Here is a 24,535-nt window from a genome sequence, read left to right on the forward strand (position 1 = left end):
ACCTCCAAAAGCAGACTGAGAGTGCTTTCTCTGAAAGAAAGTGATTTCAACGAGTTTTGTTTCCCTGAGTCCTGTCTTTTATCAGATAAAGGCCATACTTAAAACCATGTATCTAATAGAGTCAGATTTTGAAATGGTGAACAATCATGAATTGTGTTTGCATGCCCACCCAAGAGAAGGAATATGTTCTGATGTCTGACAAGTAATTGGTGCAGAATTATCCATGTAAATGCAACTGACATTTTGATTTCAGCTGAAGAAGAGGCTGCAAAAAGACGGCAAATGCAGGAAGCGGAAATGATGTACCAGACCGGGATGAAAATCCTCAATGGAAGCAACAAGAAAAGCCAAAAAAGAGAGTAGGTTGCACAAGCCCACTCCATCCTTCCTTTAAGCTAGGCCCTTGCTGAGATAATAGCTGAGTGCTTTTTAAATGGAACGTACTGCCAGAAATAAAAAGATTTCCTAAGTTGCATTATAAGAAAACTTAATATGATATGTATGGACATTAGGGACATTACTTTTATCAGATTTTAGCTTGTTGGGATAAACAGGTCATAAATACCAGTCCTAAGAATGAACCGCGAGCAAATGACAGGAGATGGTTAAGCTGCAGTCATTTCTCAGTGCCAAGAACACATTACTGTTCAGAATTCAAAGTGACATAAAACAAAAGGAATTGTTGTCAGATGTTTTCTGGGGTTTTTTGTTTTTGCTTTGTAATTTTCTTACAGACAAAGTCTAGAATTTAGAAATGAAGGAACATAAAACAAGTGATTGTCCTCTAACATTTTATGTCCCCTGAATTTCAGCTGACTTTTGCTATAGTCTGTGCAGAGATTTTAAAGACAGTTGTAGTGGTCATCATTGGATTTTTTTACTGGAGACCATATTATTACTGTTGTGACATTGCAAAAGTTCTATTTCTTAATAGAACTTTTTAGGATTACTGTTAGTGTAATTAGAATTCCAAGATACTCTAACAACAGAACTGGTATCCTAGGTAAAAACGAAAGTAGCCAGAATGTTTTGTAAGTGACACTGCTTTAGTAAAAATATCAAAAGGGTTCTGTACAGTAAGGAAATTAAGCTACATTTTAGTAGATCTTGAAAACACATTTTAATGGTAATTCCAAAATGTTGCTAATTTGTTTTTTCATTACTTGTGTTTAAAGAGCTTATCGGTATCTTCAGAAGGCAGCAAGCATGAACCACACCAAGGCGCTGGAGAGAGTATCCTATGCTCTTTTGTTTGGTGATTACTTGACACAGAATATCCAAGCAGCAAAAGAGATGTTTGAGAAGCTGACTGAGGAAGGTTCTCCAAAGGGACAAACTGTGAGTGTACTCTCTATGGAGATCTCTTTGCACGCGGTGCTGCTTTATTTTAATAGCCTGATACTCTCATTGCCCTGACTTCCTTTAACAAGTAAGACTGTAAATGTTAATTTTGTGGCAGATTATTTTACCAGTCTTCTTGGACAGTCTTTTTTCTTCGTTTGAGAACATTTATAGTCATTAAGGCATTTTTGCAATTGCATCTTGCCAAAATTGTATTTGCACCCAGCTCTGTGGGGACGGGCGCTCCTGTGGTTAGGAACCTTACCGGACTTGCCCTGAGTACCTCTGCACCCACCTGTTTATCTGTATGCTTTACACTGTCTTTTCATTTTGTTTATGTATTTTCATGTAAAATAAGCAGTTTTATGTAGTTTAGTTTATTCATCTTTTTTATGGTTTCTGGGTCTTTTGTCCTATTTATAAAGGTATTTTTCCCACTTTAAAAAAAAATGCCTTCAGGAATAAAGATTTAGCAAAGATGTGGGATTTGCTTAAAGATAAAACTTCTGGTCACAGAGGAAGTCTGTTTTCAGGCTATATAAATAATAATAGGCATCGTTACCGTTGTTTTCTATAGGACTGGTAACCAGTCTGCAACTCTTAGATAGTCTTGGTTTTGGTTTATAAACAGGTTATGTGTTAATTGCTCCCCTTTGTTTTCAAGGCTTTTTCCCCCTTCTAAATGAGTTTAGGTTAAATTCACACATACATTCTTTTTTTTTTTTTTTTTTTTTTCATTTATTTTAATTGGAGGCTAATTACAATATTGTGGTGGTTTTTGCCATACATTGACATGAATCCGTCCCGGGTGTACATGTGTCCCCCACGCTGAACCCCCCTCCCACCTCCCTCCCCGCCCCATCCCTCAGGGTCATCCTAGTGCACTGGCCCTGAGCACCCTGTATCATGCATCGAACCTGGACTGGTGATCTGTTTCACATATGATAATATACACACACATACATTCTTCATCTTCAGACACATTCTATTCTGAGAAATGGCCTTACTTTTAAGACCTCTTTTCTTTTTAATAATAGAACCTTACAGTACCACAGTGCTTTTTCACACTTGCAAAGCACTCTGTCCACTGTAAGTAATGCTCGCTGATGAAACAAAGCAGCGGAATCACAGTGGCTTCACACAACGAGGCACTGTCTCTTGCTCGCGTTGGGTCCCGTGCAGTGCTCCTGCCTGAGCCACTGTTCAGATGGTGGCTCGGGATCCAGGCTGCTTCCATCATGTAGCTGTCCTCCAGCCAGAACACAGGGCTTCCAAGCCATCGTGTGGGGAGAAGGGGGGACTGGAGGAGCCCGGGACGTTTTCAAGGGCCAGGCCTGAAACTGGCTTGCATCCCCTCTGGTCACATCTGACGCAGTGGCCCTCCCTAACTTCAAGGGAGACTGGGCAGTACAGAAGAGCTCGTGGATTTGGATGAGAATAGCACCTGCCTTTACAACTTCAGCTTATGCCTTCATGTCGTCAAGGATGATCCTCAGAGAGCAGAAGGCAGAGCCTTACCAGTGCATTGTTTGCTTGACTGGTTTCTTTGTTTTGTTTTGTTTTTAAGAAGTTGTGTATGCTCTAGAAAGGGGAAGTGACCTTTCCCCCTTCGCCCCTTCAGTTTAGCCCCTGCTGCCTCTTTTTGTTCCTAGGATAGTGATTTTAGTAATCCCTTACCCATTATCGGGCTTCCCTGGTGGCTCAGCTGGTAAGGAATCCACCTGGAGTGTGGGAGACCTGGGTTCGATCCCTGGATTGGGAAGATCCCCTGGAGGAGGGAAAGGCTCCCCACTCCAGTATTCTGGCCTGAATCCCATGAACTGTATAGTCCATGGGGTCGCAAAGAGTCAGACACAAGTGAACAACTTACACTCACCCATTATCATTGTGTACCACCCTCTACATAGATAATATATTGAAAGAAAATTTTGTTTTTTAAATTTATGACAGTGCTGGGTCTTCATTGCCACACACAGGCTTCTCCAGTTCCACTGAGCTTGGGCTTCTCATTGCGGTGGCCCCTCTTGTTTCGAGCACAGGCTCTAGGCTATCGGGCTTAGTTGCTCCGTGGCATGTGGAATCTTCCCAGACCAGGGATGAAACCCGTGTCTCTTGCATTGGCAGGCGGATTCTTATCCACTGTATCACCAGGGAAGTCCAATAGATAATATTTTAATGTAATGATATAGGAGACATTTTGTTTTCATAGTAGCTGTTCCCCAAGAACCAAGTAAAAGTCATATTTAAGTGTGTTCAGCTTTGGTTTTCTTAAATTGTCTTTAATCTTCAAGCTAAATTTTTTTACTTGTTTAAACTTACATTTCATTGTATAATTTGTAAAACCTTGAATGCATTTCTGAGGCTTTTTAATTCCACAGTTGTGCATATTTGCAGCTTTCACATCTTTTAGCATTTAAAGACCCTTGCATCTTCTCATGGTTCATAAACTGTCTGCCTTAGGTAAACTTACACTCAAGACTTTTATCATTTTGTTTCAGGCTCTTGGCTTTCTCTATGCTTCTGGACTTGGTGTTAATTCAAGTCAGGCAAAGGTAACACTTGTTAAAACTTTGTTGTATACTACAGTGTGAATTGGGTCTCTGTGTGCCCATGTTCAGTTAAGCATCTTTTGTTCTTTCACAGGCCCTTGTTTATTACACTTTTGGAGCTCTTGGGGGCAACCTGATAGCCCACATGGTTTTGGTAAGTAAGATTTAAATGGAAGGTAATAAAACTGCTAACAATTGCGATAACGTTAATCATTGCAGGTGACCACCACTTCTCTAGCTTTCATGATTACAGTTCACTTATATTTATTAAGACCCACTATTCACTTGAATGTCCTTCAGATTCTTGTTACTGGATATAGCAGGTGAGTCTGCATGTGGATGAAAATTGGTAGAGTCCACGATTTTTCATTAAAATGATTCGTTTGGCTGATTGCCCTTAAAATAAGAATCTGATAAATGACTCTTTTCCCAATTTTCTCTAAGTTGGAATTGTTTGTCAGTATCATTTTTTAGATTGGATTATGGCAGGTTTTATGTTTAAATTGATGATGGACTAACTATACAAAGAGCCAGTGTCCTATAAAGTTTACTACAGAGTATCTCTTATGTGTTAACTGACAGCGCTGAATATTTAAATGGCTTAGTGGTAAAATATAGCATCTGACCTCCACGTTCTTTTCTGCTGAGGTGTTTAATCTGCCTTCTACTTTATAAATTGACTTTAAGAGAGTCATGTGACCTTTGGCCCATATTGGTGGTGGTGGTAGTTTAGTCACTAACTCATGCCGACTTTTGTGACCCCATGGACAGTAGCCTTTCTGCTTTATTGACTATGCCAAAGCCTTTGACTGTGTGGATCACAATAACCTGGAAAATTCTGAAAGAGATGGGAATACCAGACCACCTAACCTGCCTCTTGAGAAATCTGTATGCAGGTCAGGAAGCAACAGTTAGAACAGGACATGGAACAACAGACTGGTTCCAAATAGGAAAAGGAGTACGTCAAGGCTGTATATTGTCACCCTGCTTATTTAACTTCTATGCAGAGTACATCATGAGAAACGCTGGACTGGAAGAAACACAAGCTGGAATCAAGATTGCCGGGAGAAATATCAATAACCTCAGATATGCAGATGACACCACCCTTATGGCAGAAAGTGAAGAGGAACTAAAAAGCCTCTTGATGAAAGTGAAAGAGGAGAGCAAAAAATTTGGCTTAAAGCTCAACATTCAGAAAACGAAGATCATGGCATCTGGTCCCATCACTTCATGGGAAATAGATGGGGAAACAGTGGAAACAGTGGCAGACTTTATTTTGGGGGGCTCCAAAATCACTGCAGATGGTGATTGCAGCCATGAAATTAAAAGACACTTACTCCTTGGAAGAAAAGTTATGACCAACCTAGATAGCATATTCGAAAGCAGAGACATTACTTTGCCGCCTAAGGTCCGTCTAGTCAAGGCTATGGTTTTTCCAGTGGTCATGTATGGATGTGAGAGTTGGACTGTGAAGAAGGCTGAGCGCCAAGAATTGATGCTTTTGAACTGTGGTGTTGGAGAAGACTCTTAAGAGTCCCTTGGACTGCAAGGAGATCCAACCAGTCCATTCTGAAGGAGATCAACCCTGGGATTTCTTTGGAAGGAATGATGCTGAAGCTGAAACTCCAGTACTTTGGCCACCTCATGCGAAGAGTTGACTCATTGGAAAAGACTCTGATGCTGGGAGGGATTCGGGGCAGGAGGAGAAAGGGACGACAGAGGATGAGATGGCTGGATGGCATCACGGACTCGATGGACATGAGTCTGAGTGAACTCTGGGAGATGGTGATGAACAGGGAGGCCTGGCATGCTGCGATTCATGGGGTTGCAAAGAATCGGACACGACTGAGCGGCTGAACTGAACTGAACTGGATAGTAGCCCACCAGACTCTTCTGCCCATTGGATTCTCCGGACAAGAATATTGGAGTGGGTTGTCATTTCCTTCTCCAGGGCATTTTGCCAACCAAGGAATTGAACCCATGTCTCCTGCATTGTAGGCAGATTTTTTTTTACCAACTGAGCTATGAGGGAAGCCCCTGGCCCATATTACTATGTTCCAAATGAAGGTGTTAAGTTCTTGCAGAAATAAAAAGAACAGACTGAGCAGAAATAAGACCAAAAGCAGAGAAACCGGTCCAAAATCTGGAAGGGGTCAATAGGCCTGCCTGGTCACTGATAGGACTATCTTAACAAAGAAGAAAAATCTGGTTTTCCGGCCAGCTGGGCAGATCCTGGATAATTTTCCCTCTGTGTATTCTAAAACACTGAATACTTGTCATTGGGATTCTAGTACAATAAGATCTAACACCAGCCTACAGCAAGCGTTTACTCTCGAGAGGGGGACATGAGTAGGGAGACCGTTACAGTGCAGCATGGGAGCATCAAGAATCACTGACAGGCCCCAGCCCATGCCGGCATGGGAAGCAGAGGGAGTTAGGGAGATCCTTCTGAAGAAGGAAGCAGCAGTTGGCGGAGAAGGGAATGCCAGGTAGATCATCACCAGGACAGGCAGACAGGGGTCGTGTAAAGGGCTGGACGGCACACCAGGGAGCTTGGGCTTGGTCCTCTTACAGAGGTAAACTGTTTTCCGGTACGTGAACTATGAGAGTGTGGCTCTAACTTTCTGAAACATTCCTGACTAACTTTGAAGTTTTTTCATTTGTTCGTCTCATCTCCAAAAATGTTTATTGCTCCCACAGTCATTGAAACGTTGTTCTTAGATGAATTTGCAGAAAACATGAAATATTTTTGACAGAAATCTCATTTTAAAGCTGTTTACCAATATTCTTAAATAAGGGCTACAGACTAAGAACATTAAGTATTATTACACATGTTATTGTACACTTCTGCCTTGAGGACTGTTAAAGTTGGTGAAGTTATGTGAGTCTGTGTGACTCCAGAGAGCTCTGTTCTCTTATAATTAGCTGTCTTTCCCTTATTCTGAAGTCATTTATTCCTGGTACTGCTATGCCTGTCTCTAGTAGTTTCTTGTCTTCCCTAGATTGCTAGTTGGTTGCTTCTTTAAGAGTTATTAATGCTTTGGAAGATTAATCGATTTTTGTTAAAATTGTGTCTAAAGTAAGATTGAAATCTCATCTAAAAGCAAGAGCCTAGGTAATTTTCTCGTATAGGTAAACGGGCACACACTGCATGTAGAAAGTGGATGGCATCTGTTTTGATTGCTCTCAGAACTTTAGTATCTGTTTCCCAGGTCTTAGCTGTAGTCTGATTGTTAAAAGTTGCTGAATAAGTTACCTCCACATGTGACACTCAGGATGAATGAGGTGGCCGTGTGTTTGTATCAAAGGACCGTGCCGTTCCCCTCTGCACATGGTTAGCTGTATCTGTTCCCGCTAGAGTGCCACTGAAGAAGGTGAAACTGCCCTCTTCTCACTGAGGGTGTATTTATTACAGGGTTACCGATACTGGGCTGGCATCGGGGTCCTCCAGAGCTGTGAATCCGCACTGACTCATTATCGTCTTGTGGCCAATCACGGTACTTGTTTTTTTTGCCTTTTACGTTACCAAAAAAAAAGAAAAACAGACTTAATTTTAAATCTATTGTACTACTTGAAATACTGTGAGTGGCTCGCTCAAGTGGAATCGTCTTTACACTAGTTGATTAGGAAGGACTTTTTAAAAATTTGCTTTGGATTCCACTTCTTAATATTGTGTGGGAAAGAAACTGAATTTCATTGAGATGACTGTTTCATACTCCATAGACCACAACAGAAAAAATTCCTTTAACACAGTGTCTGTTGGCACTTGGGGCTGGAAGGGTACTTCTCACTGTGGGACCACCCCTCTGACTTTCATCCCGTGTTGCTTTGTCCCTGTTTCAGTTGCTAGTGATATCTCGCTGACGGGAGGCTCAGTGGTGCAGAGAATACGGCTGCCTGATGAGGTCGAAAACCCAGGAATGAACAGCGGAATGCTTGAGGAAGACTTGATTCAGTATTACCAGTTCTTAGCTGAAAAGGGGGACGTGCAAGCCCAGGTACGTGTTTCAGGGTCTCGTGCAAGGTCACGGGCCTGTGTGTGACAGCCTCTGGGGGCAAGCGCTCGGAGCCATAACGGTTTCACGGAGCTATTAGCTATAAACGAGTCCCATTTACTCTCCAGATCTTCCATTTGGATTCGTCTGGGTTGTGACCCAGGCATTGATGCTGCCTTAAAAGCTGGCCAGGTGACTCCAGTGTGCTCCGCGGTTGGAAACTATTGCTCCAATGGAGCAACACGACAGTGATGATGAAGGCTCTTACTAGAGTCACCAAGATAAGAACTGTCACTTTCTCTAAACAGAGTCTCTGGCACACTTGTAATTTCAGATGCTCTTCAGAGCTATTTACCGTTCGTTTCCTTTGCTTATCTTAGACTATAATTTTCTCAAGGTCAGGGACCGAAGTAGGCCTGTTTAATGTAAACTGTGTGGCATACATCGAAGTATCATGTGTGATTTGTTGTGTCATGGGTTGTTTAGATGATGTTAAAAAAGAGAACTTCACCATCCATCTTTTTTAAGTTGACAGTTCTTTCTGATTTAGAAACATATAGGGATGAGCAATAGATACTTTTCTGATTAATTTTAAGACTAATAGAAGCTAACACTGTAGGTTAGTTTGGCCAGGTTTTGAATCTTATGTAAAAAAAGAAAAAGTCTTACGGCATTTTTTTGGTATCAGCTTCTTTTGTTCAGTATTGTTTGTGAAATCAATCCATGTGTTTTCGCATAGCTATAATTCATTGATTTGCATTGCTATGTAGTATTTCGTTGTATGAATCTATCACAATTTATCCATTTTATTCTTCCCAGATTTGGGCTATTACAAATAATAATACACACAGCATTATTACACACATGCATAATACATGTCTTATGCAAATCTCATCTCAAATTTTCACAGCTTTATAGAACTTGATATCTGATATAAATACATTCTACCTCTATCATGTTTTCATCATATTTAGCTCTGATATTCTTTTTTTTTTCACTCCTATATAATTTAGAAATGAATTGCTTCATTTCCATATACAGTCAGCCCTCTGTATATTGCAGGTTTTGCATCCACAGATTCAACTAACCATGGATCAAAAATAGTCAAAAAAACTTTTTTTTTTCCAGAAAGTTCCAAAAAGCAAACTTGAAATTGTTACACATTGGCAGCTATTTACATAGTATTCACAGCTATTTGCATAGCATTTACATTAAATTTTATAAGTAATCTGGAAATGATTTAACATGTATAGGAGGTTGTGTGTCAGCTGTACGCATTTTATACAAGGGACTTGAGTATCTGAGAATTTTGGTATCTATGCAGGGGAGGGGGTCCTGGAACCAGTTCCCTGTGGATACCAAGGGATGACTGGACATGAACTTTCTATTTGCCTTTTTTGTTGACGGAGTCTCTCTTAATCCATTGTAGTCAGAATATGCTCTTTGCTGTTTGTTTGGGATTTCTCGAGACTTGCTTTATGCCCCCATCACTTGGTCAGTTTGGGCAAATAGTCCGTATGCTAAAGAGAATGTGAATTTCTGCGGTCGGGTGTAGTGTTCTGTATGTGTCCATTGAATCAGGTTTCTTCATTCTTTATTCAACTCTTTTGAATCCCTACTGAGTTTGTCTGCTTTTTCTGTCCATTGCAGAGATGACGTGATTGCAGTTTTTCACTCTGTGGATTTCTCGTTCTTTTAGTTCTGTCAGTTTGACTTTATATTTTAATCCATGATGAGTGCATATAGACTGAATACTGTTATCTTTCTGTTGAACTAACTTTTATATCATGAAATGTCCTCTTTTTATCTCCAGAAATATTTTTTGCTTTCAATCCCCTGGAGAAGGGAAAAGCTACCCACTCCAGTATTCTGGGCTGGAGAATTCCATGGACTGTATAGTCCATGGTGTTGCAAAGAGTCAGACAGGACTGAGTGACTTTAACTCACTGACTTGCTTAATACTGACATAGCTGCCCTTTCTTTCGGTTAGTATTTACATGGAATATCTTTTCTGTCTTGTACTTTCAACCTTCTGATGTTTAAGGTATGTTTTTTATAAGTATCATATGACTAGTTTTGTTCATTTTTAGAAATCTATTCTGACAGTCTTTTAAGTAGAGTAATTAATGACACATTTGGGTTTTAATTTTCTATCTATCTTGTTTTTATTTTGCTTTTCTGTGTTTCCTTTTCTCTCCTTTCATACCCTCCTTTGCTTGGAGGTTGTCTGTATTTTTTGAACCCCACAAGATAATTATTCTTTTATACAGTCCATCCAGTATAGCATTCTTCACGGATTTACCTTTCTGTTGTTCTTTATTTCTTGTCTCATCTCCAAGCTTCCTAGGATAATTTTCTCACTTCCTGAAGAACACCCTGTAATTCAAAAGATTTGAACTTTTCTTTCGTTTGTGTGGAAATGCCTTTTCTCACCTCTTTCAGAAGGATGTTTTGCAACTAAAAGCAAATATTAATTTTTTTTAAATGTAGTAAAGTAGAATAGCATCTTAAAGAATTAAGAAAAATGTTTAATTTTCTGTGTTATGGACAGAACCCTTTTTGTGACCAAATGTTTCTTGTTGAGCTAATTTAATTACCGGCCAGATGCAGGTGCTACCATGTACAAAACCTTGCCTCCTTTCTGTTCATTTCCAGGTGGGTCTGGGACAACTGCACCTGCACGGAGGCCGTGGAGTAGAACAAAACCACCAGGTACCCTTCCTGATCTTCGGGCTCAGCTTTTCATACTGTGGCAAGCTATGCTGCTGCAGATGTATTTCTCACAAAGTCAGTGACAATATCAAGCTTTGAAATTGAGTCACCATCACAAATGAGCTTTCGAGATCCAACCCCTGAGGAACTTGAAGAACAAAAAACACGGTCATACTTTGCCGTGATGGGAAAGGTTTTACTCATTCCAAAACTAGTTGTCAGTGCTGCCAAAAATGCATAGAACAACGTCTTGATTTTCTATAGGAATGTGATAGACATATGTCTGAAAACGCCTACTGGAAAGTATTTCCTAGAACTGAGGAGACCTCAGTGTTGAGTTTTTGAAAAATTAGGCATGTGCAGCTGTAGCAGCCACATCCATTTCCAGTCCCCAGTTTTTATCTGCTTTTTGTCCCGTGTATTGCTCATCTCTGCCCTTCTGCCCGCAGTACACCTGTCACTTACGTGAATAATTTCCTGCCTGCATTTCCTAAGCAGTAACTTGTACAGGTTACTGCAGATATAAACTGTGCATCTGATGGTGCAGTTCCCTTGCTTTAATTTCTTTCGAGTGGTCTGTGATTTCCAATAGCTTGAAAGCAAAACCTTCAGCGTGACCTCCAAGGCCTTGGACTGTTTCCCTCGCCAGCCCCTTGCTTTCTGAGACACAAGCACAGGGACCTTTACTCAGGTCTCGGGACTTCTGGAAGGCCAGTTCCTCTGTCTAGAGTGAATATTATTATCCCACCTCGTTTCTTCACCTGACAGTTTGTACTCATCCTCCAGAAGTCAGGTCCAGTGTCTCTTCCCCTAAAACATCTCCCCTGACCCCTACCCCACTGCAGGAACAGGTTGTGTACCACAGTTAGGAGTTCTGAAAGTCTGTATTCCCTATGGCCTTTGTCATTGTAAATTAGTCAGGTATGTAGTATAATTGTTTCTCCTGCTAGAATATGAGGCTTAAAACAGCACGGGCTGTGTCTGCCTTGTTTGCCACCTCATTGCCTGCACCTGGCGACGCTTACTAATGAAACCCTGTTTTTCTGCCATGCCAGTTAAATGTTCTAAATAAGGTTATTTTATACACCATATTGCATCAACTTTAAGAATTAGATCATAACAAAATGCATTTATTACTGAAACTATACCAGATATTGATGCTTTTTAAAAATTCCTATTCAGCCAGCATTTTAACAACTTTCAGTCTCTCTCGGACATTAAAAATTCATGTTGTTAAGCCAGTGAACACACCAAATGAACTGGTGAGTAAAAATGTCAGGTGAAAAAACAGAAATCTGGTTAAGAGTTTTCTGCTTTCCTTTATACAGCAAGTTTTGGGATATTCTTGGTGCTGTATGCTACCTACCTGGGAAGCAGTTACACAGGGATGAATTTCCTAGAAGAGAAGGCATTCCCAATACATAGTGGCGTGAACTCAACCAGCATTGAGTAGTACCGCCTGTCCCAATCACCCCGAGGCATTCAGGATACAGTGCTGGACCTTACCTTTGGTTCTTACCTTTGCAGAGCTTCAAGTTTAACAGAAGCATTAGTTATTTTTTTAAACAATCACACCAACAAATGTGTAGTAAATTGTGATTATTGTTACAAAGGAGACTTAAAGTGTCCAGTGGTAGGTTCCTGACTGGAAAGTAGCACTTGTCTCTGAAGAAATGTGGTTGACATTAAAGTTGAACCTTGGAGGTAAGGTCATCCCAGGCCAAAAAAAACAGATGTGTCTAGGTCCTCAGGCAGGAAGGAACATGGCCCTGGTGTACCCGGAGTACAGTGAGCAAAAGGTGCAACCATGCTGAGATAAAGGGTCTGATCTGTTCCTTAGAGCGCTTCAAGGAGCTGCAAGGTCCACCCTGTTGAGACTTAAGAGCAGTCGCTTTGGGTGACCCCAGCAATGAAAGCAGAAAGATCAGGGAGGGGCGCTTTGCAGAAGTTCCGCCAGGAAAGAAGGCCGCTTCGACTGGAGCTGTGGGGAGGGAGGGTCGCGGATGCGCTCCAGGTGTGCTGGGCGGCGAAGGAAACAGGACTGGGGGGCGCCTGCGGCAACCAGCAGACATTGCCTTGCCATTTACTTCAACTTGTATGCTTCAGTGTAACAAGATTTTTTTTTCTTTTTAATGTTTCTGAAGTAATTATTTTGGTTAAAAGCCAAGGGCAGATTCTATTAATAACTGATGCTTTTCATAAATTCCTTCTCACAGAGAGCATTTGACTACTTCAATTTAGCAGCAAATGCTGGCAATTCCCATGCCATGGCCTTCTTGGGAAAGGTACTGTACATCCTGTGAACATTTTCTTTGATAGCAAGAGGTATTCACCTAGTAAGCACGTATGGTATTCATCATCTACAATTTAACAAAAATAAGCTGGAAATAAAATTTCCAATACAGGCATATTATATCTTAAGTGCTACCCTGAGACATTTTCTTAGGTAACTTAGAGGGAACATAGCATTTGTTTATCAGGATGTTAATTCTCCGCTGAAGCTAATTGTCACTATCTGCAGCCCTACTTTTGGTGTATGATATGCAGTAAGAAGGGATTTATTCTTTATGTTGTGCTGTGTTTTGCTAAGTCTGTCATAATTGCCTGCTTACTTCCATGTTGAATCGAGACAATTAGAGTTTGTTGAAATTTATCTGCAGACCTTATTCAGTGTCTTAAATATGATAGCATCACCCACTTCTCAGTGCAGTTCTTTTCTCAGACAAGGAAACATTTAAGTCTAGAGACTAATGAACAGATTCCATATGTCACGGCATGTTCTCACCACTTCCTTTTTCATTATTTTGAACACTAACACAGTGTAAACCAGTGGGCATTTTCACCTTTGGCCAAGTCCTAGGGTTAGGAGGCTCAGCTAGAATATGTCTCAGAAGCCTTTACAAAGAGAAAGATCTCATCAGTATTTGCCACACGATCACAACTGGTCATCTGGGGCCTGAGAACTTTACATTTAGACGTTCTAACTATTGCAGTGTAGAAATTTGTATCACCCATCTATTTTTGTTAGCATTTAACAACTTTTCTTTTCAGCTCTCTCAATTCTTGTTCTGAATTTCTGATTTCCCCTATCTCAAAAAAAAGGTCTCCTTTCCTTATTTCCCCAATATACACGTGGACAGAAACAGGACTACCAGTCCTTCAGTCTTCTTTCTCTTGGCCCTTTTATCAGGTCCCATACCTGGTACTCTGTAACCATTCTGTGTTGAAACCTTTTAAAATAACTTTCTGAGTTACCGCTTTTCCTGAACTTAAGACCGTCCTTGCATCTTATTATGGGGAAAGCAGTGGCCGACATTGCTCTCAGCTCTCCTTTTCCTCATGTAATCACTTGTTCCAAACAATTGATTGACCATTTGACTGCCCTTGGTCAGCGTGGGAAGAAAGATTTATCTTGGGGTTTAAGATTACTTCTCCTGAGATTGATTGGTGCGCTGATTTTATGTAGTCGTGTTTATAGATAAGTCGTAAATTTGGCATGACCAAGAATATATTAAAAATATCTACCTTTAAGATTTTGCTTTTAATTCTAAAATATCCTGTGGGAAACTATAACACTTTGTTGAAAGATTTCATGAAATCTTGAGATGAGGTAGGGAAAAAATGTAATTGCTGAGAAGGTTACAGCTCATATTGAAATTAGGGTCTGTCTGTTTTCTAGATGTATTCAGAAGGAAGCGATATTGTACCTCAGAGTAACGAGACAGCTCTTCACTACTTTAAAAAGGCTGCTGACATGGTAAGCCTTCTTGACTCATTGTATTGAAATGTGTGCCATATTCCTGTTATTTTAAGAGGTAAGTTTTTAAAGGAATTAATCATAATCAACTTATTCCATAAATTATTGGAAGTGCTTATGTTAATATGATTCATTTGGATGAATGGATTAGGAAGAAACCTTCTCAATAAAAAGCTATATACATATGTGTGTGAGTGTGTGTATGTGTGTATTAGGGACCAGATCATTGAATATTAAGTCTGTTTCAATTTTACTGAGAAGTTTCCTGGCCAGGGAAATAATGATTTTAGTAAAAGAATTGGGAGTTATATAATTTACCCTGTTTGTATTGCCACTTGAGGTTTAAAGCTTCACTGACTAGTTTTGATCATTGCAACACACGTTAGACTTTCTTTGGCCGTGAGAAAGCTGCCTCTTGAATATTTAAGACCCTCCGACGCCAGTGTATGCGCGTACCTCTCTGTCAGCTAGAACATGTTGCTAACTGGTGCTACTACTACTAGCTGTACTAGAACGACTAGTGCGTGTTGTCCCAAACGACAGTTAAGTTTTTCCTGCAGGGGCACTGTGACACTTGTTTTAAAGATGCTTCTGTCCTTCTGAGTTTCAGGTGGATACTAGATTTTTTTCTTTAAGGTCTCAAAGCAGTGATTGTCTTTGTTCCACAACAGTCCAGCAACCTTAAGCATACCCTTGCCACTGATCTCAGTGTGTTGGTTCTGCCCTGTGGCAGCATCTTCTTTGTTGGGCTGGGAGGTTACCAGTGGAAAACCACCACCCCACCCCACCCCCAAAAAAGTGACCTACTTTTAATGTTGGAAAGATTAAACATGTCAGTCATGTTTCATATAACAGATTTGTGAGCCAGATATTCATAAAGTAAGTCACCAAAATTTAATTCTAAGTGAATTTACTCTTTACTGTTTTTCAGCAAATATTGAATGTTAGGTCTCCAAAACTTAGTTTCCTGTGTAGTCTGATGGGAAGGAGGAAATTCTGTTCTGAATTGAAAAACATACTAAGACATGTTTTGAATATGCTCATAAATTATTTCTTTTGCCTTTTTTTTTTTAATGAATCCTTTCATTTTGGTCTGGTTGGCAGGGCAACCCAGTTGGACAGAGTGGGCTTGGAATGGCTTACCTCTACGGGAGAGGAGTTCAAGTTGTAAGTTTTCAGTCCTAACATTCTGACTTCAACAAGCAGTCAGCTGGTGATGTAGGGAAGTGTTCCTTAACTAGCTCCCAGTCCCAGGTGAGGCCATTCTGTTTGTAACCAGAGCTCAACGTGGGCCATTCTCTCTTGGGTTGGGTTCCCTGCCAGCCCTCACCCCGTCCCACCGTAGCACCAGCCTTCTTGGCATGGCTGTGTCTCTGGCTCCTTCTCAGGGCGTGAAACTGTTTCTCATGCCTCCATCTCTGCTCTTCGCCTCACTGACTCTGCCATCCCTCTCAGGCTTCAGTATCTCTGGGCCGCGTCTTCACTCAGGCCTAAGAAAATTCTCAAGTTCTGTTGTGTAGAAGGAGGAAAACTCTCTGCTCTGCTCCTTGCCCTTCTAGCTGCCACCGCTCTCCTTTCCAGCCCTTTCCTGCAGTCCAGGTCTCTCCAGAGAAGGAACTCCGTGAGCTGCTGCCGTTCACCCCTCAGCTCTCAGCAGTCAGGTTTCCACCTCCTATCACTGCTCTGCATGGCTCAGCAGTGACCACCCCCATGTCGGCCCACACAGCACCGCTTCTGCCCCCCTGGACTCTCTCCTCCTCGGGGCCGTCCGGGTTTTCCAGGGCCACTGCACCTCGTTCCTCTGCGCTTCTTGCTCACGCTGGAGGCCCTGCACCCTTATCACCATCCCCACCTCTGTCCGATCTCCCAAGCCATGTATTATTTTAATTTGGGCCCAAACTAAGAGCTCGGTAGAGAATTCTAGTCTGTAGACATTCCCTAGCATGAAAGACGGGGCTGTGGTCTCATTTTGATTTCCTTCTAGTCATTTTAGGATTGTAGAATCCAGGAGTGTCATTTGTTTCTTTTTCTCTGGGGATATGCATGATATTTGAAATATGATAAAGATGTTTGATAAGCTGTTCAGGGGAGGAACTAATAAGGAAAGAATAATTTTTCTCATTTAATGTTTAAAAATTGAGGTTTAAAAGGGTTTGTTGATTAATAGAAAAGCTGTGACAGTTTCTTAATTTTTGGTCTGCTGTTTTAGTAGTGTTGCTTATGCTTTCTGAGAGCAGACATACAAGTTGTTTCACAAATAATGTATTTGTTTTTCTTCACTGTCTTGAATGTTAATCCACCATGACTTAAAAAATATTACCATCTGTGTATTATTAAAAGGAAAGTCTTTTAATGACTTCAGGAATATTGTGTGCTTTGTGAATTCTTTTTATGAATGAATCTCCTGACTTCAGGATATGTCAGCTTTTCGAGCCTTCTCATCATGTGATCATGTGACCTCTTTTTCTCCAGAATTATGATTTGGCACTGAAGTATTTCCAGAAAGCTGCTGAACAAGGCTGGGTGGATGGGCAGCTGCAGCTTGGCTCCATGTACTATAGTAAGTAATGATGGATACTCCAAATCTAAATTCCCTGTTTTCCTCTAGATGTCACTGTGATATGGAAGTGAGAGCTATTGAGTTTCTATCTGATTAATGTCCTCCCAAGCCAATAATTTGTGCACATCTTGTATTGCCCTGTAGAATATATTAATCTGTGTTAATGTGTAAATCTATATTAATAAGATTCACATCATTCTGGAGTAAGAATTCTGAGTTTCATTTAGTTTTATTCCTAAGTAAGGCTTCTCTGATGCTTTAGCTAAATCACACTTAACACTGTTCCTGACCTCTCATGTCATTTTCCTTACAGACGGCATTGGAGTCAAGAGGGATTACAAACAAGCCTTGAAGTATTTTAACCTAGCTTCCCAGGGAGGCCATATCTTGGCTTTCTACAACCTGGCTCAGATGCATGCCAGCGGCACCGGTGTGATGCGATCATGTCACACTGCAGTGGAGGTAAGGGCTCTTCTGTGCTTGCCTGGGAGGAGAGTCTGCTGTTCTGACTCTGGTTCTCTTTGTATGGTTTCTTCTAGAGCAGAGACAGACTCGGCAGACTAGCACTAACTGAGGGAAGGCTCTGACTGTCGCACTTACTGATTCAGTTTGTCTGTCCCCCTGGAATCAGCCTTTATAAGAGTGGATATTATTGTCTCTCTGGCACCTTAGACAGTATCTGAGACATAGCACAAAAAGTGTATGTTAAATGAATGTTGCAGGGGGAATCCTAATATCTCCTAGCTAAGCCTTTCCTCTTTAGCTTTCTCATGATTGGCACTTCAGAGGAACATTGTTAAATGCTTAGCACAATTTCTAAGGGCTTCCCAGGTGACACAGTGGTAAAGAGTCCACCTGCCAATGCAAGAGACGTGAGTCTGATCCCTGGGTTGGGAAGATCCCCTGGAGAAGGCAAGGGCACCCCACTCCAGCATTCTTGCGTGGAGAATCCCATGGACAGAGGAGCCTGGCAAGCTACAGTCCCCGGGGCTGCAAGGAGGTGGGCAGGACTGAGCATGCACACACACAGTTTCTAAGCCTCTCTATGCTTCATTTTCCTTCCTCATAAAGTGGAGCCGTTGCTGGGATTTACCTCATAAGAGGGTGGCCCCTCACAGGAGGAGTGAGCGAGCTACTGTTCAAATTAATGTCCCAGATTTATATATGTGTATATATATTTTTTAATAAAATTGCCAGAGATTCAGACAGCAAGCTTAACAATTGCTTGTAGCCAATGTGCAAAAAATGATTTCTGACACACCTCTCTTTTTTTCCTGTTCTCACAGTTGTTTAAGAATGTGTGTGAACGGGGCCGGTGGTCTGAGCGGCTCATGACTGCTTACAACAGCTACAAGGACGGGGACTACAACGCCGCTGTGATCCAGTACCTCCTGCTGGCCGAGCAGGGCTACGAGGTGGCACAAAGCAACGCAGCCTTCATCCTCGACCAGAGTAAGGCCCACTCCCGTCCTTGGGGTTGGAACACAGGGTGCATGTCAGGTTCAGTTCAGTCGCTCAATCATGTCCGACTCTTTGTGACCCCATGGACTGCAGCACGCCAGGCCTCCCTGTCCATCACCAACTCCTGGAGTTTACTCAAACTCAGGCCCATTGAGTTGGTGATGCCATCCAACCATCTCATCCTCCGTCGTCCTCTTCTCCCGCCTTCAATCTTTCCCAGCATCAAGGTCTTTTCCAATGAATCAGTTCTTCGCATCAGGTGGCAAAAGTATTGGAGATTCAGCTTCAACATCAGTCCTTCCAATGAACACCCAGGACTGATCTCCTTTAGGATGGACTGGTTGGATCTCCTTGCTGTCCAAGGGACTGTCAAGAGTCTTCTCCAACACCACAGTTCAAAAGCATCAATTTAAGACATCAAGTTAACTTGTTTAAACAGAAAAGTCACAAAGATATTTCTTTATTGAACTGAACAGCCCACATGCTCAAGTTATTTTACCTCAGATCTCTAAGCCATCAAAGTGAGTTTTATGGAGTTGTCACTAGAAATAGATCCAACATTGATCATAAAATTAACTGCTTTCCGTTAAATACATTTTTCAAACTACAGCAAATACAAAAATATTGTTTTTTCAGTGGCATATAGATTCCTAGTCGTTCAGTGTGAAATGTCAGACTGGATGAAGCACAAGCTGGAATCAAGATTGCAGGGAGAAATATCAGTAACCTCAGATATGCAGAAGACACCACCCTTATGGCAGAAAGTGAAGAGGAACTAAAGAGCCTCTTGACGAAAGTGAGAAAACTGGTTCAATATTCAGAAAACTAAGATCATGGCATCCAGTCCCATCACTTCATGGGAAATAGATGGGGAAACAATGGAAACCAAGACAGACTTTATTTTGGGGGGCTCGAAAATCACTGCAGATGGTGACTGCAGCCATGAAATTAAAAGAGGCTTGCTCTTTGAAAGAAAAGCTATGACCACCCTAGACAGCATATTAAAAAGCAGAGACATTACTTTGCCGACAAAGGTCCATCTAGTCAAAGCCATATTTTTTCCAGTAGTCACGTATGGATGTGAGAGTTGGACTGTAAAAAATGCTGAGCACCGAAGAATTGATGCTTTTGAACTGTGGTGTTGAAGGGGACTCTTGAGAGTCCCCTTGGACTGCATGGAGATCGAACCAGTCAATCCTAAAGGAATTCGGTCCTGAATGTTCATTGGAAGGACTGATGTTGAAGCTGAAATTCCAATACTTTGGCCACCTGATGCAAAGAACTGACTCATTTGAAAAGACTCTGATGCTGGGAAAGGTTGAAGGCAGGAGAAGCAGGGGATGACAGAGGATGAGATGGTTTGAAGGCATCGCCAACTCGATGGACATGAGTTTGAGTAAACTCCAGGAGTTGGTAATGGACAGGGAGGTGTGGCGCGTTGCAGTCCATGGGGTCGCAGAGTCACATATGACTGAGTGACTGAGCTGAGTGGTTCAGTAAGTAGTCTCATTATTAATTCTGTGGTTAAAATATGCCTCGGGAAGCAGTGTTGTCCTGAATGCAATGATTCCTTTGAACTCAGTATTTTATTCCAATACTTGTTTAATTTCAATAATTTTTTCATTTAATATTTTATATCCCATTTCTTATTTAAATTATGCTGCACGTATCCACCCTGGTTTGCAGATGAAGCCTAAAACTCTAGTCCCTTTCCTTAAATGCCTGGTTTGTGTTTCATTTTCCTTGCAGGAGAAGCGACCATCGTAGGGGAGAATGAAACTTATCCCAGAGCTTTGCTTCACTGGAACCGGGCCGCCTCACAAGGTGAGTGGATGGTTAGTTCTAGAATAAGCGTTTAACCTGGGGGCCTTTCTTTATTGTATCTTTGTTTTTATCTTTCATAATAAGGATTAGATCATATTATTCATGACTTTAAACGGAGATACTGTTGCTTAACTTGTTTGCCTGATTGGTATTCATTCTTAGAATGAGTTCTAATCCCAGGGTTTTTAAATTGAACTGCAGGATCTTTGTACTGGACATTTATATCATTCTATGCTTTACTCTGATTTTTAGTTTGAGTCTAGTGTGTTGTGTAAAATGATGATTGAATAAAATGTGTAATAGAACATAGGTGTAAAATGTAAGATTTCAGCCTTTCCCCACTCTTTTTTGTTTGACTATTTCTTTCTCATGCATACTACTCCCAACGTTATCTGCCCATCTATTCTCCTATACAGTGCTCCAGTTGAACTATATAAAATGTTAAATGACACAATAGAATACAGTGATCATTTGAAGAGTATTGTTAGTGAAACAGAGATTACACCCACTTTGTTTTGCCTCTCCCTGACTATTAAAAAGCCTTCTTCAGAAGTCCAACTCTTCTGATTTAAATTTTTTACTGAATTTGTAGCTTGGCTGAAGAAATTGCTATAAAGTTTGTGTGTTATAAGATGGACTTCCCAGGTGGCGCTAGTGAGAAAGAACCCACCTGCCAATGCAGGAGACATGAGTTCTGTCCTTGGATCGGGAAGATCCCCTGGAGCAGGAAATGGCAACCCACTCCAGTATTCTTGCCTGGAAAATCCCAAGGACCGCGGAGGCTGGCAGGTTACAGTCCATGGGGCCACAAAGAGCTGGACATGACGGTGCACGCACATGCACGCCGTGTGTTACAAATTAACATTCTATTTTATGGAAGCGTGTTAGCAGGAGGAGATATAAGAGTTTCATCTGCTTTAAAGACAGTTTCTGATTGGCAGTTTTACATTTAACCGCTGTTTCAGGCTACACTGTGGCTAGAATCAAGCTTGGAGACTACCACTTCTATGGCTTCGGCACGGACGTGGATTACGAGACGGCGTTTATTCACTATCGTCTAGCGTCTGAGCAGCAGCACAGCGCACAGGCCATGTTTAACCTGGGCTACATGCATGAGAAAGGACTGGGCATTAAACAGGTGGGTGTGGCCAGATGTGCACATGCTGTCGTTTTGATTTGGGGGAAAGCATCTTCATTTTTATAGGAAATAGGCTTCCTTTGGAGTGTGCTCACATTTTAGGTGCTAAGTTAGAAGCCAGTCTTGTAGTATTTCGAAAGAGTTCCCTGCACCTCTCTCACCCTCAAGCATACGTATGTACTGATAGCTGCACTGTTGTATTTAGGGTATTAGGCCAAAGACAGATCCATAAAAGTGGAAAACCATCGCTGCCTCTGCTGTTAACTCCTGTTTGAGAAACTGTCCATCAACAGCCAAATTCTGTCATTTCTAAATTATTTTGAAATGAATTAAAATGTTTGCTACTGATGAACTTATTCTCACTCTTACACCTTCCTACTGAAGTCTGATGTTCTTTAGACCTTTGGTCATGCAAGTTTCTGCCTGTGTTAAAATAACTTTGAGAAACATATCCTCTTATACATTTTTAATTTGACATTTAAAATTTCTCCTAAGTTTCAAAGAGTCTTAAGTTCCAGCTATTTTAAATACTAAAATTTTTATAAATGGAATGACTAAATTACTTTAAATCCCAAAATAATTTGATACCCTCATTATTAACTTTTTGCAAAAAGCGTGGCAAATTTGTTAATAAAAATTGTATCTTTTACTTTTCTCCCTGAATTTATATTTTAGTCCATTATTCCCAAAAGTTATATACCAGTGTAATATACTGATCACTCTGTCATGCTTATCTGAAACAATAAGTATGTAAATTCGAATTTGAATTTTATTTTCTGTGATTGTAGGCTGTGTTGAGAAAAATTAGTGGGATATTATTATCATAGTCAATTATGAATATACTATTGATCTCATCAAACTCACGATTTTATAAAATTTTACTTTCTCTAATATTTAGAATGTATCTTTGAGATGAATAGAGCATTTTAAAAAATTATTCTAAGTGTTGTGTAATAGATTTAGCATTCTGTTTTCCATTTTATAAATATATGAGTGGAACCTCATTCACATAAGTAAGTACATGGGAATGGGAAGAATTCTGTAGCAAGGTTCTTGGTTCTTTAAATGGCTTTAGAGTGCTGTGCGGAGAAGGCAATGGCATCCCACTCCAGTAGTCTTGCCTGGAAAATCCCGTGGGTGGAGGAGCCTGGTGGGCTGCAGTCCATGGGGTCGCTAGGAGTTGGACACGACTGAGCGACTTCACTTTCCCTTTTCACTTTCATGCATTGGAGAAGGAAATGGCAACCCACTCCAGTGTTCTTGCCTGGAGAATCCCAGGGACGGGGGAGCCTGGTGGGCTGCTATCTGTGGGGTCGCACAGAGTCAGACACGACTGAAGCGACTTAGCAGCAGCAGCAGCAGCAGAGTGCTGTGCTGTCTTGGTCAGTGTGGACTCTGAAACAGTGCCACAGAGCAGTAGCTTAAGCAACAGGCCTTTATTTCTCCCATTTCTGGAGGCTGGGAAGTTGAAGGCCAGGGTGCCTGCAGGTTTGGTGTCTGGTAAAGGCCCTCTCCTCTCTGTGGCCTCTCATGAGGAAAGAGGGAGAAAGAAGCAGCAAGCTTGTTGAGGATTCTGATGAGGACGTTAATTCCTTTCATGAATGCTGTCCCCTTAGGACCTCACCCAACCCCGATAACCTCTCAAAGCCCTCACATCTTCATACCTTAGGGCTTAGTTTCACATACAAATATTGGGATAATACAAACATTTAGTCTGTAACATATGCCAAATATCAGGTTAATCTGTCATCGAAGTTATTTCTAAGGATCCATCACTGGATAACTTGGGTAGGTCCTCCCTTCAGTTCTGTTGAAAACAACAAATTAGAAACTAGAGACTTGCAGAAAGAGGTGTTCCCTGGTCACTGGGCTCAACACTTTCTCAGTTTCTGGGAGTCACATCTGAAAGGCTTGTCCAGGGCTGATCAAGGAGCTAATGATACTCCTACTCATTCAGTGTCCTAGAGACCATTTGTGCTTAAAAGAAGGTGGTTCATTTCACTTTGTTAATGCACTGCTTTTTTGTCAAAGTGCTTATTTTATTGAATTTGAGTATTTTATTTGAGTATTTTATTTCCAGTGTGTAAGTTTTGATACATTTATATGAACATTAGATGTTGAATATAGTTTTATCAAGAATCCGGAGCTGCAGGCTGTGCGTTCAGTTCATGGACAGTCTACTGAGTAGCACACCTCTTGAAGCTTCCTTGCCCTGTCAAACCAGTCAGCCAAATCCGACTCGGTTTCTATCAGAAGGCCTGACTTTGTTAATTCAAATAAAGTTAATGGGTTTGATGCCTAAAAAGATCACACGTAAGTTGTGGTTTTTACACATTTAGTAATAATTTGCAAAGACAATCAGAATTAAAGTAATAAAACTCTTAATTTAAAAAAAATCCGTTTGTATAATAAGCTGTACAACAAGAAAATTAGTGCTTTTTGCATCATAATTTAATTTGTAATGTTATACAAAGCTTATGCAAATTCTTACGAATAAAGACTGATGAAATGCATAGTATTCCTTTGATTAGAGTTAAGGGAGAGACTGCTGGGATCCATAATTTTTTAAATTTATTTATTTTTAATTGAAGGATAATTGCTTTACAAGAATTCTGTTGTTTTCTGTTAAACCTCAGCATGAGTCAGCCATAGGTACACATATGTCCCCTGCCTCTTGACCCTCCCTCCCATCTCCCTTCCCATCCCACCCCATGGTTGGTACAGAGCCCCTGTTTGAGTTCCTTGAGACATACACCAAATTCCAATTGTTTATCTATTTTACACATGGTAATGTAAGTTTCCATGTTACTCTCTCCATACATTTCACCCTCTCCTCCCTTCTCCCCTTATCCATAAGTCTGTTCTCTATGTCTGTTTCTCCATTGCTGCCCTACAAATAAATTCTTCTGTACCATCTTTCTAGATCCCGTATCTATGCATTAGTATATACGATATTTATCTTTCTCTTTCTGACTTACTTCACTCTGTAAAATAGACTCTAGGCTCACCCACCCCATTAGAACTGACTCAAATATGTTCCTTTTTATGGCTGAGTAATATTCCATTGTGTATGTGTACCACGACTTCTTTATCCATTCATCTGTCAGTGGGCGTCTAGGTTGCTTCTGTGCTCTAGCTATTGTGAATAGTGCTGCAGTGACCATTGGAGTGCATATGTCTTTTTCAGTTTTGGTTTCC

At 41.0% G+C, this 24,535-nt stretch overlaps 1 protein-coding gene across 1 annotated transcript in view; it reads left to right on the top strand.

Annotated features, from left to right (window-relative positions):
• Nucleotides 1–24,535, top strand: part of SEL1L (SEL1L adaptor subunit of ERAD E3 ubiquitin ligase) — a 60,516-nt gene that overhangs the window by 27,110 nt on the left and 8,871 nt on the right. The window contains exons 5-19 of the mRNA XM_040225982.1: nt 254–359; nt 1,176–1,338; nt 3,840–3,893; nt 3,985–4,044; nt 7,306–7,387; nt 7,734–7,888; nt 10,541–10,597; nt 12,814–12,882; nt 14,277–14,354; nt 15,459–15,521; nt 16,827–16,914; nt 17,228–17,376; nt 18,201–18,366; nt 20,125–20,199; nt 21,165–21,337. Of these exons, the coding sequence (XP_040081916.1) occupies nt 254–359; nt 1,176–1,338; nt 3,840–3,893; nt 3,985–4,044; nt 7,306–7,387; nt 7,734–7,888; nt 10,541–10,597; nt 12,814–12,882; nt 14,277–14,354; nt 15,459–15,521; nt 16,827–16,914; nt 17,228–17,376; nt 18,201–18,366; nt 20,125–20,199; nt 21,165–21,337 (1,538 nt within the window). The remainder of the gene's footprint in view (nt 1–253; nt 360–1,175; nt 1,339–3,839; nt 3,894–3,984; nt 4,045–7,305; nt 7,388–7,733; nt 7,889–10,540; nt 10,598–12,813; nt 12,883–14,276; nt 14,355–15,458; nt 15,522–16,826; nt 16,915–17,227; nt 17,377–18,200; nt 18,367–20,124; nt 20,200–21,164; nt 21,338–24,535) is intronic.

Source organism: Oryx dammah, unplaced genomic scaffold, assembly GCF_014754425.2.
Source record: "Oryx dammah isolate SB20612 unplaced genomic scaffold, SCBI_Odam_1.1 HiC_scaffold_26, whole genome shotgun sequence".
Taxonomy (NCBI): domain Eukaryota; kingdom Metazoa; phylum Chordata; class Mammalia; order Artiodactyla; family Bovidae; genus Oryx; species Oryx dammah.